The 13,000-nt window shown below is 37.8% G+C and overlaps 1 protein-coding gene across 1 annotated transcript in view; it reads left to right on the plus strand.

Moving 5' to 3' along the window:
• LOC132824211 (protein inscuteable homolog) overlaps positions 1–13,000 on the plus strand; it is a 287,434-nt gene that overhangs the window by 71,731 nt on the left and 202,703 nt on the right. Inside the window, exon 2 of the mRNA XM_060838515.1 lies at positions 6,686–7,031. Within this exon, the coding sequence (XP_060694498.1) occupies positions 6,686–7,031 (346 nt within the window). The remainder of the gene's footprint in view (positions 1–6,685; positions 7,032–13,000) is intronic.

Here is a 13,000-nt window from a genome sequence, read left to right on the forward strand (position 1 = left end):
ATGTCAAGGAATGAGAAATGAGAGCCCAGCATTTGTAATTAGAAAATAATGAAAGTTCAGACAGCAAAAAGGACTTGAAGGAACAATATTTTGAAGTCTGAAAGCTGTATTATCGATTTTGGCATTGAAAGCTTTTCAGACAATAAGAGATTCTTAAAGAGCAGGGAGTAGTGTCCTCCAAACAGGATGTAAAGTTTATTTAAAAGAAATGTTTGACCTTCCTTCATCTCTTGATTTCTAGGACTACTGGGCTTCTAGTCGATCCATCTGTGTGTATGTTAGCTGCCAGGAAGAGAAATCTTACTAACCTAATATTTTTCACAGTCCAGGAAATTGGACTCATGGGAAAACATGTTTAATGTCATTTGTCTAATGGGAATTGCTGGAGAGATTGTTTTGTCAGACAACTTATTTGTAGCTATAGCTTGCTTTCTGTGTAATGTATTTTCCTAATGAAAGCAAATCTATTTTCTGTCTCAAAAATCACAGGGAAAGATATACATGTCCAAAAGCTTGTCACTGTCTGAAAAGTTAAAAGGCCCACAAAATCGCATTAACTTACTAATTGCTTTCATAAATAAATATTGGACTGCACAGTATACTTTTGGTGTTAGACCGATTAGTGAAGTCAGTAATTTGTTAACATGTTTTATATCTTTCCCATATCAATAGTGTCTAGGAATGTATATAAAGAATTAACCCATTCCTTTAGAACAACTTGAAAACATGGAAGGTTGCAGACAAAACACATTGTCTCTACCTACAATTGTTTTGTGTGCTTTCTACAGTGAAAGCTCATCATTACTTATTAGCATAAAAAGGTTTGAACAAATTAGGTGGAATAACTCCAGATGATCTGGGAAACTGTGTTTAAATTTCCTAATTGGCTTTGCTGGATTTGTGATTTGTTTTTTTTTAGTGTTGTTTTTATTTCACATATTGATCTTCCTTTTTGCCATTTTCTAAGAAGAAAATAGGGCGGTCATCATGCATGCACCAATTAAAGGAATTTGTCCACACTTGAACATTTAGAAGCACTGCTGAGAGCACTGTGTGTCTCCTGGGAAAGCAGCATGCAGGTTTATACTGCTGCTGATAATGATGCAATATTTGGGGCAGAATTGGCCTCAGGGTTTAAAGTTTGATGTTTGTCAATGAACTATAGTACTTCTACCCCAATATTAAATTTGCAGGCATTGGCTCAGCAGGCGTTTTTAATTAATGAACTCCCACTGTTTGTCAAAATGAAGCTTTCTCTCGGACTCAAAATGAAGCTTTCTCTCGGACTGAGGAAACATTTACAATAGTCTTTAAATATTTATATTTCTATCTGTAGTTTGTACTTTAATATAATTGTTGTCAAATAATCAAGTTACAAATACAAAATACTGCAGGACAAATTGGAAATTTGAAATAAAAACATAAAAGTCTGTAAATGTGCAACAGTCCGGGCAGCCTTCATAAAGACAGACATAAAATAAATAGGCAGAATCTTAGAGGTCTGTGTCATATGGGCAAGATATGTGGCAGAATCAGGCACAAAGGAAATCTTGATGGTGAGACAATCTCTTTGCAGCATTTATCATTTTCATAAGCAGCATGGTAAGATTCTCACTCGGCAGTGGCAAGATGCTAATTGATGGTCATCCGTACTTATTAAGTGCCTTCTTTACAGACAAATTGTCTCAGTTATATTCAGCCTGCCATCTGAAAATCTCCAGAAGGAAGCCAGAGCGAGTGCCAGATAGATTCAGCTCATCACTTGTCCTCCATTATGCCCATTTTGGACACCAGGTGCCAATTTCTCAGGGCACTGTCCATTGGCATGGCCACATGCAGCCCACATCCACAGATGTGCCATCTGATATATGCCAGTCTCTAAGAACCTTTGTAGATAATTTATAGGATGCTTCTGTCCTTCAATGCTGCACCGTCAGCCTGACTATCAGTGTATTGCTGCAGCACGCAGTGTCTCATGGACTGGACCAACCTGCACCACTTATATCTTTGCTCACTATCACAGCCCTCATTCACTTTGAGCCTACTATTATGCTCACAGCAACCCTTTCTTTCATTGCCCAGCTTTGTCTTGTGTTCCTGTGCTTTACCCCCTCTGCCAGAGATATGAGGCTCTTGTTACTGTTGTTATCTTGCCATTGTTATTTAGCATAGTGGAATCACTTCATGAACAATGAATGTGTTATATAAAATTGAAAGCAGGACATGTAAAACATCCTTGCACCTGGAAGTGCCAGAAATGCTCAATGGTTATATGCTGTATATAAAGGCTAATGTGGTGGCAAGTAAGGACAGAACAATAACTCATCCTTGTTCTGAAAGGGAAGGAAAGGGGTTGTGTTGTATGGAATTCTCATACATCTTGGTCTTTCTAATATATTTATTCTAAAATGGCAACATTTTGATTCACATATTTTACTAGTCATAGTTTTCTTGCGCTTATACATTCTGGAAGGAACCACGCCATTAGAAATAGAGATTTTCTTCAGAAATTTAATGTACATGCTATTTTTGATTCATTATAATTGTAAGCTTAATTTGATCTGCATTATTAACTTATTGAGATAAGAAAAACACAGACTAACAACACCTATGAATAGTGCACTTCATAAAAGTAATGAACTTTGCTGGCACTACTTTTGGTACTAACATTGCACACAAGAAACAATTTTCTAGGAAATGACTGGTGCATTTAAAAAAAACCTCACTATTTCTAATGTGTAGATCATTTAGCAACTTGTGATGAACAAGAAATATGCAACGAATTGCAAACTGACACAAATTGCTGGATGATTTGTGACAATCCACTGTTAGCTTCATGGAAACAGCAGCTGACCTACAAACTCCACCTGAGTTTGATGAAGTATCTGCTTTTGCACATTAATAGATAAATTACTTTCTAGTAGACAGTTATACCTGAAACTTAACAGCATTGGTTTATTTTTAGTGAGGAGATGTATGTTCCTGCAATGCCATTTTATCTCTTCAACCCGGACAGGATACAATTTAAACTGTGTATCTTATTTCTACACAGAATTAATTGTTGGGTTTTTCATTTTATTTCACTTCTGTATTTTTTTCTCTCAGAACCCAGTTCCTAATTTTCTTTCTCTACTTGAAGGGATTTTAATTTGCCCTCCTTCACCATTTGTCTCTTTCATTCTCTTTAGGTCTAAGTTAAAAAGGTGTACTGCTGGTCACATTGACAAGGTGCCAGATTCCTGTTATCCTTGTTACACTGTTATCCATTCATGGCACAAAAGCTTTTTTGCGTTGCAAGATGAAGGAAAACCATCTAAATAACTAGGCATGGAACGAAGCGATTCTCTTCAGTAATATCGGATACAATTTTGTTTTTAATTCAGTAAGATATAATGACATTGTTACCCAAGCATGATTCTAAAGAAAGCAACATTCCTCCAAACTTTATTCAAACTTTTATTTAATTCTCTGATTCTGTCATTCCTTTGGTGTTCTTGAAGAATATATACTAATAGGGCTTGACTGAAGTCTAAGTTTGTTCTGATCATATGTATCAGCATGAAAACCTTGATGAGTCATATTGGAAGAAAACAAAAGGCAGCATATTGCGACTGCCCACTCAATTTTAAGATAAGCACTGTTAGATAATGTATCTGAAAAAGAAATTACTTAGCATAAGTACTCTACATGTGAACTAAGAGTAATCCGTCAATGATAGCAGTTTATGTGAGGGCCTGCTTCTCATATTTCCCTGTATTTGTCATGATCTTTTAATCAGAAATCAATATGGATATCTGTTTTACATTCTAGGGCATTAACACAAAACAACATTAACAAACTCTATTGATAAATTCAATACTCACTGTAAAGCCAATATTTATCTGTTTCAGTACCGATACGTACATGGTTTCCTCATCTCAGTTGGAGGAGGATGAAGTTGTCCTATTGGTCACATACTTCAAGTTATAAGAAAAATAAGAGTTTGTGGCCATTATCTAATGTCTCATGATTTAAAGTACTTGCACAAGGATAATGAATAGGAAAGGACTGGAGTAAAGCCTTTGACAAGGTTTTTCATAGGATTCAGGATGAACATGCCAATTAGATACAACTTTGGCTTGATGATAGGACAGATAGGGTAGTGGTGGAGGGTTTTTTTTGGACAAAGGCTTGTGACCAGTGGTGTTCCACAAGGATTGGAGCTGGGTGCACTTTTGCTTGTTATTTGTACAAATGATTTGGATAAGAATATAGGAAGCGGAAGCATGGTTAGTAAGTTTGTAGATGACACCAAAATTGGTAGTATAGTGAACAGTGAAGGAAGGTTTCTAAGATGACAAAGAGATCTTGATCAATTAGGTCAATGAGCTGAGGATTGGCAGATGGAGTTAAATTTGGATAAGTGTGGCATATTGCATTTTGGTAAAACAAACAAGGACAAGTCTTACAAAATTAATAATAGGGCCATGGGTAGTGTTTGGAGAACAGAGAGACCGAGGGATTCAGGCATGTAATTCTTTGAAATTTGCGTCACAGATAGAAGGTGTGGTTATGAAGGCATTTAGAAAGCTTGATTTCTTACTCAGACCATTGAGTATAGGAGTTGGGACATCATGCTGATATTGTACGGGACATTGGTGAGGCCTCTTCTGGAGTACTGTGGGCACTTCTGGTAACCCAGCTATACAAAGGATATTATATTACATTAGAGAGGGTTCAGGAAAGATTTACCAGGATGTTGCTGGGAATGGAGAGTTTGAGTTATAAAACTAGACTGGATAGCCTGGAATTATTTTCATTGGACCTCAGGAGGGTGAGGGGAACCTTATAAAGGTTTATAAAATTATGAGGGGCATGGATAAGGTGAATAGTAAGAGTCTTTTCCCTGAAGTGGGGGAGTTCAAGACTAGAGGGAATTTTTTTAACGTTAAAGGAGAAAGTTTTTAAAAAGACATGAGGGACAACTTTTTTACACAGAGAGTGATTTGTGTGTGGAATGAACTGCCAGAGGAAGTGGTGGAAATAGATTGAGTTGCAACATTTAAAAGACATTTCGACAAGTACATGAATAGGAAAGGCTTGGAGGAATTTGGGCCAAACACAGGCATGTGGGACTAGTTTAGCTTGAGAACATGGTCAGTGGGGATGAGTTTGACTGAACGGTTTGATTCCATGCTACATGACTTTATGTTCTGTGACCCTTCTTGTAGCTAAGTAGGCTGCTAGCACTTTGACTTATTTTGCTCATTGTCAGTTGTGCCACAGTTATGACCAGTTTTCAGCCAGAAAATTCATCAGCAAAATGAGCAACATTAAAGTTGCCTCAGATAGTTTAATATATTCATTTTTGGCATATGTTTGATGAAACTTGATATTTAAATTGTGTATAATTTTGTACATGTATTTCTTCATTGGCTGATGCTGAGCATTTTAACAATACTGCCTCATAGATAGGTGCCAACTGTTCCCACTAGATAGCAGAAAGAACAATCTCATTGTCTTCACTGATGAAGATGGCAAAGTCCTCTTCTAAGTGGTGCAAGACAGTAGTTTCATTACTTGCAGTGAAACTTGTTTGGCATTGAGTAGTAACTCTGTCACATTTGATGTTACAGAAAACAGTGACAATACTTAATAAGCATGGGCAAATGTAACATCTTATCCACATTTTCGCTGTGTATTCTGGACGACATTACACTCTTCATTCTTTTAAAACAGGACTCACATAATGAAGCTTTCAAGTTTCAACCTGGGTAAAACATATCCAGCTCTCCCATACCCACCAACCACCTTTAAAACCCTAAACACCTTCATTCACCTCAACTCATATTCAACTCAATCTCTCACTTCACCTCTCCTGGAACAACTACTACAGAAAACTTCATTGAGTCTTGTCCTGCAGACATACAACTTTCAAACCACTTAGAATCTGATAAAAGAAATGCTTGCTCTGATTAGGCAGTTGCATTTTGGTTTGTTGCATATAAATGTTACAGTAAATCAGGAAATTGAGCATGCATTAGATTTGAGTCTCTTCATGAAGAAGACAATCGCAGGCAGGTTTCTGCTGGGTAAAATAAATTGACTTTGGTGTCATTTGGAAAATGGCACAGGAAGAGGAGCATGGTTGAGGTACTGCAACTGTAGTTGATTAGTCAGTGATGTCCTGCAGATAATATCCTCCGATGTATTTTGCAATATAGAGTGAAGACATGACCTACATTAAAGATGAGCTGCATGCTTGGTAATAGGGCCCTTGTTGTTTCCATGCATGCCAGTGCCACATATGCTGAGTATGTATGTACCATTGCGAAGAATCTAGTTTTCATGAACTTGTTCCTTTCTTCCACACCATTAAAAAGACAAAGGTAACTTGTGTTTAGTGTAACAGCATGGAATACTGAAATGGGCTTGCATGTAATCTTCCTTGATTTTACAGGAGAGTCATGCAATGACAGTGGCACAAATTCTGAAGATTAACAAAATCATCCAGGATGATGATCTATTGTCAAAAATTGAAGCATAATCAATTCAAAAGATACTGGTGTTTGATGAACTTACCATTAGTCCACCAATGCAATCAGAGAAAGTGTTGGACAGTGTTGGATTTAGAAACACAAAAAAAGACTATCGATGTCAGTATTTAGTTTTTTTTTAATATAACTTCATGATATTCTTTTTCTAGCATGCATTTGATACAGATGGATTCTGTACAGCGTTGGATGGACGACTTGAGATTGATGGCAGAATGTGAATGCATGTGCATACTTCAGTCAAAGCCCATCAGTGTGGATGGTGACGGACTCAGTGAACTAGTCATAACATCTCAACAAAATTTACAAGACAGCTTGCAGACACTATTGAAGAGAGCGTGGACAATAACCACAGAACTGTCTAATATTTTCTACAAGCTTGAAAAAAACAGGTGGCAATGGATTCACTGCACTGCAGTGAGGCTGAACTGTCATGTCAGGTCACTGATAAGTGAATACAACAGTTACACTAGGAATGCTTCAGTGGAGATACAACAGGTAATGTTGATTGATTCAACTTTATTCTGAATTACCATATTAGAAATAAAATAGTGAAATTCTAATGTCATCTAATGTAGTTATAATTCTGGAACAATAGATTGATTATTTTTAGATATTTCATTGTGTAGTTGAAGTGTGAAGCTCTATAATTCTGGAAAGTAAGGTTAATCATACTAATGACACAATCGTTAAACTTAAGAGGACCACTGACACAGCTGTTTCATCAATGATCTTCCCTCCATCATAGGGTCAGAAGTAGGGATTTTCATCAATGACTGCACAATATTGGGTGTTGTTCACAACTCCTCTGTTCTTGCAGTACATGTTCAAATGCAACAAGATCTGGATAATATTCAGACTTAGGCTGACAAGTGGCAAGTAGCATTCACAGAAATGCTGGGCAATGACCATTTACAATCAAAGATATTCTAACCACTATCCTTTGACATTCGCTAATGTTACCATCTCTGAACCCCATATCAAGAACATCTTGGGGGTTATCATTTACCAGAAATTCAACTGAATTCACCACATAACTACAGTGGCCACAAGAGCAGGTCAGAGGCAAGGAATACTGTGGTGAGTAACTCACCTCCTAACTTGACCAAAGTCTGTCTACCACCTATTAGACACAGGTCAGGAGTGAGATGGAATTTGCCTATGACTGCAGCTCCAACAACACTTTAAGCTTGACATTATCCAGGGCAAGCAGATTCCTTGATTGGCACCATATCCCCAAGTTTCCACTCCCTGGACCATCAATGCTCAGTCATAGCAGTATGTACAATCTTCAAAAAAAAACTGCAAAAATTTCCCTCAATATCCCTTAGACAACACCTTCCAAACCCATGATCACTACTATCTTGAAGGACAAGACAAATCACTCACTATCCCAACTTGCAAATACATCGCTGTTCCTTCAAAGTCACTGAGTAAAAGTCATAGAGCTTCCTTCCTCATTGTGCTGTGGGCTTACCTACAGCACATGGACTGCAGCAGTTCAAGAAGGCAGTTCACCACCAAGGGTAACTGCAGATGGGCAATAAATGCTGGCCAGTCAGCTATGCCCAGGTCCCATGAATGAATTTAAAATAAACCCAGGGAAAATGTTGTTATTGAGGAATGTGAAAAATTTAACAGGCCCTCCCTTAAGCCACCCCACCATCTTCAGACCAGCCATATTTGCTGGCGGAATCAGCACCTAAACATATTTAAATGTATACAGGAACCCAATGCTGGTAATCAAGTTAAGGAATCTTCTCCTGACTTTAGAAAATCTCCCCGCTATATTAACCAAAGTGACCATCATTTGTGTTTAGCTCTTTTGGTGAATTACATTTGCAGGTTTGGGAAAACCTCATTAACCTGAAATATTGACACTGTCTTCCCCTTTTTGCAAAACCTGCTGTGTTTTTCCAGATGATTCTGCTTTTATTTTAGTCTTTCAGCATGCATAATATTTTGTTATTGTGTGTACATATTCGCTGATCACAACTGGAGGATGATGTGAAGCACTAATGGATAAATGTGACACAATCTTGCATTTCTCAAAATCAAAAGTATGACATCCCTGTAGTGTTAGCAGTAGATACTGCAAGGGAATTTGTTTCTGATTTTGAAAAAGAGACTGATAATTTAACCATGTACCAGTTCCTGTTCAAAACATTCATTCATTTCAGGAAAGGGGAATATTTCTCAGGTTCTAAATGTTCTGTATCGAAGTTGCTTCTTGATGGCTAATGCATATTGCTGGCTGGATGCATCCAAATCTAAACAATCTCTTCAAAGGAGATATTTATCCTGAATTATAATTTTGCCTTTCAAGAGTAAAATCCTTTCCAGTTTTTGATACAGTGCCCCAAGCTCCTGACTTACTTCCACACAAGGGTGAGCAGAATTCTTCATCTGCTCTTATTCCACTTTCTGTGACACACTGCTGTTATGAAGAATTACCACATACAGCCATTGAAGATGTGATGAAAGTACAAAAGCCTTCAACCCTCTTCAGCAACTACACTGGTCCTCCAACCATTAATTGTCAGACTGAGTGTATTGAGATCTTACAGACTATATCAAATCATAGAGTACAACGAACTCTGCAAATGCAGAAGGTCAAGAGTGTAGCAGTGTGTACTATCTTAAAAAAAAATGCAGAAATTTCCCTAAATATCCCTTAGACAACACCTTCCAAACCCATGATCACTATCATGGCTTTCAACAACTGTGGATTTCAACAGCTTCCTCATTTCCCCTTCCGCCACAATTTTCCAGTCCCAAGCCTCCAACTCAGCACCACCTTCTGGAACTGCCCATCACTCCCCCCCGACTTATCACCTTTTCCCTCACCTTCATCCACCTGTCGCTTTCTCAGCTACCTTCTCCCCAACCCCACCCCCCTCCCATTTATCTCTCAGCCCCGATCCACAAGCCTCATTCCTGATGAAGGGCTTATGCCAAAAACATTGATTCTCCTGCTCCACAGATGCTGCCTGACCTGCTGTACTTTTCCTGCAGCACACTCTTGACTCTGAGCTCCAGCATCTGCAGTCCTCACTTTCTCCCAAACGCAGAAGGTCCCTCAGTCATAATGAAGCACATGATTAATATCCTATATTTTTTCATGACAACCCAGAAAATTCTTAAACTTTGACCAGCTTTCTGGGTTTGTAGGAAAGTAATCCCAGCAGTCATTCCATTGCTATACAGAATGTGAGCAAAAATTTTTGACTAATTCATGGTCTTTTTATGGGTGTTTTGAAAAGGTGAACAAATACTTGGCATTTCGCCATGTGATTCATTCATCCCATCATTCTATGTTTGAGAATACAGCATGAAAAAGTAAAAAACAATTATATTGCTTACGAAAGTGAACAGTGAAAATCCATCAGCTCTTGTTCAATGATACAACTTCACTATTCAGCTATGTGTCACTCTCAAATGATCTTTTTAACAGATGATATTGTGAAAGAGTACAGCAAGATGAGACCAGTTGAATTACAGTCAAGCCAAAATGATATCCCTTGATAAACAAGTCAGGTCTTGAAACTGATGCATAGGCTCAGAGACAGCTATAAAATCTGGGATGATGTTATTAATCCTCCTTTTGTCATTTCAGCTGTTGAATGTATAATTTGAGGTCAGCCAACAGACCCTTCTCTACGTCTTGCAATAACCAGGGCTGAGAGAACTGTGAGGCTGAATCTGTGAACAACAGACTTTGCAGAAGATAGTAGAATTGGTGATATTTTCAGATTTATAGTTTTCCATCAAAATATTATGAAAGTGCTTTCAGTTAGCAATACTAGAAACTGAGAAATATACTTGTTGAGGAAGACATAGAGATAGGGTTTAATGAATATCTGAGTTTTGTTGAGATGTGACTATGATCTCAGTAGTCAACTGAGAAAGTCTCCACTCAAAGGATGGAATGAGAGCAGATAGGGCAGGGAGCTTAGCTGTACAATTATTATGGATATAGTGAAAGTAAATTTGGTGAAATGCCTCAAAAATTTGGCCTCCACTTATCTGGACAGATGAATTCATATTAAACTGAATGATGATGGAAACTGTCTCTTTTATCACGTTATGGACATGTAACAACAACTATCCCTTGCTTATTAAAAACAGCTTCCTCAAGTCTTACATTAACTTGCCTAACAAAAGAAAGGAATGTCTGACAGCGATGCAATATGTTTGATTGATGTGGCTGTCACAGTTGAATAGCTGGCAGCACATGCATAATAACATCAAAGTGTGTGGGATTTGCAGCGATGCTAAGTGTATATGGAATGAGTTGCCGGACGAAATGGTGGATACAGTTACAACATTTAAAAGAGACTTAGACAGATACATGCAAAGGAAAGCTTTAGTGGGATATGGGCCAAATACAAGCAAATGGGTCCAGGTAGATTAGAAAACGTGGTCAACATGGACGAGCCAAGCTGAAGGGCTTGTTTCTGTGCTGTATGATACTATAATTCTAATTAAGGCAAGATGAAGTATTATATATTTGGTGCTTGATAATGTTGCTTGGTTAGTGAAGTGCTGTGATGAGTAAAGCAGAATGTGAGAATGATGGTTCAGTTTGAAAACAAAATTATTTGACAATTTTTTGCTGATTTTGGCTATTCATGTGAGATCATTAAACTTCTTCCTGCACTACATCCCAGTCATCAATGCTTGAATGCTTATTGATTGCAATGGCTTTTTGTTCCATTGACTTCTGTATGTCTTTCGAGAGAGGTCATGGTATAGTAGTATTATTAATAGAGTATTAAATCAAAAAGCTTAGTTATGTTCTGGGGACATGGGTTTGAATCCTGCCATGGCAGATGGTGGAATTTGAATTCAATAAATATCTAGAATTAGGCATTTAATAATGACCAGGGAACCATTGTCAATTCCCAGGAAAAAAAACCCACCTGGTTTGCTAATGTCCTTTAGGGGAAGAAACTGCTGTCTTGACTTGGTCTAACCTACATGTGACTCAGAGCAATGTGGTTGACATTTAACTGTCCTCTGGGTAATTTGGGATGTGTATTAAATGCTGCCTAGCCAGTGATGCCACATCAAGTGAATAAATTAAAAAGAAGTTCTGGAGGGCTTCTTTGCCTATGTGGGAAGAGGTCTACTCATCTCAATTTATTCCCTTCACCAAGACCTTCAATCTGTGTCAAGGAACCTTGGAGCACACTTATTACATTCTGCCATTTCATTCCATCTGCTCAAAGTCTCTTCCAGATACAGTTCTTGCACCAGCCCATTATGAAGTAAATACATTTTAAAGTGGTAATAGCTGCTCAAGGTGTTGGGGGACCCTCCTGCTGAGGCATCCAGCCAATCCAGCAATGTGCTTAGCAGTATACTGCCTGCTATTACCATTTCAATTAGCCTGCACACAGTTTTCATACATTTGGGGTTAATTGGGGTTAATTAAACTTTGGCTACACGAGCTGGAGAATTAAGATGGAAGTTTGAATGTGAGAAAGCTGATCAGTTTATGGATGTATCTGTTTCACCATGAATGCTTAAATTTGGAATCAGATCCTGTTTGGAACAACAACTTAATTTACACTTGTTTGTAAATGAAGTGAATACAAAGATTTTTAAATTGTTTGGAAAAGAGACAGGCAAGTTCTTGTCTCAGAAAGGCGTGGAGGAATAGAACATTGGACCATGTTAACAAGCAGATGGAGATAGTCTGAGTGTGTCTTGAACACTTGCAGACGTGAGGATATAATCTTTCCAAAGTTTGTCTTTCTGTGCAGGTCAGGTTCTCTGGAAGTAAAGCTGGTCTCCATCAGTCACATGAAACAGATTTGTAGCAGATTGCAAGTATGCTTTACAATTGATTATTGCAAAAGAAACTCAGTGCTATCAACTCAATGCATGATCTAATTTTGCACCTCCATAACAATTTAGTCTTTGTTGATATGAAAGATAGGAGCAAATTAACAATTTTATAGAAGAGGAATTAAACAAGCTGGGCATTATTATGGATTTTATGCATACAATACGATAAACAGGTCTATTTCATCTGGAAGTGTATTGCATTGCATTGTGTTTAAGTTAATTAATTAATACACAGATTTGTGACCCCATTTGGTTATCTAACAAGGAAAGCTGGTCATAAATTTGAAGTAAATAGTCACAATATTTTAAAGCTTATGAAGTGAAGGAGCAACTGATGCATATTATTAGACATTTAATATCTTTTACTGAAGTCTGATGCTGGAAGTCAAAGATGCAGGTAGAAAGCTACATTTTTGCTCCTAGCATCACTGTGACAGTAGACCATCAACCAGAAGTAAAACTCAGGTCTGAGAGTAAGAGAATGAGATTAGGCTGAGCTGTACCTTTCAACTTTATAGATATGTTTTATTCAACCTGATCAGACATGTTATGACAGGCAAACCTCCTGTAGCAGACACTGGGATACTGCCCCGGCAACAACGAGCCCCGAGTTT

The sequence above is a fragment of the Hemiscyllium ocellatum genome, chromosome 18 (assembly GCF_020745735.1).
Source record: "Hemiscyllium ocellatum isolate sHemOce1 chromosome 18, sHemOce1.pat.X.cur, whole genome shotgun sequence".
Lineage (NCBI taxonomy): Eukaryota > Metazoa > Chordata > Chondrichthyes > Orectolobiformes > Hemiscylliidae > Hemiscyllium > Hemiscyllium ocellatum.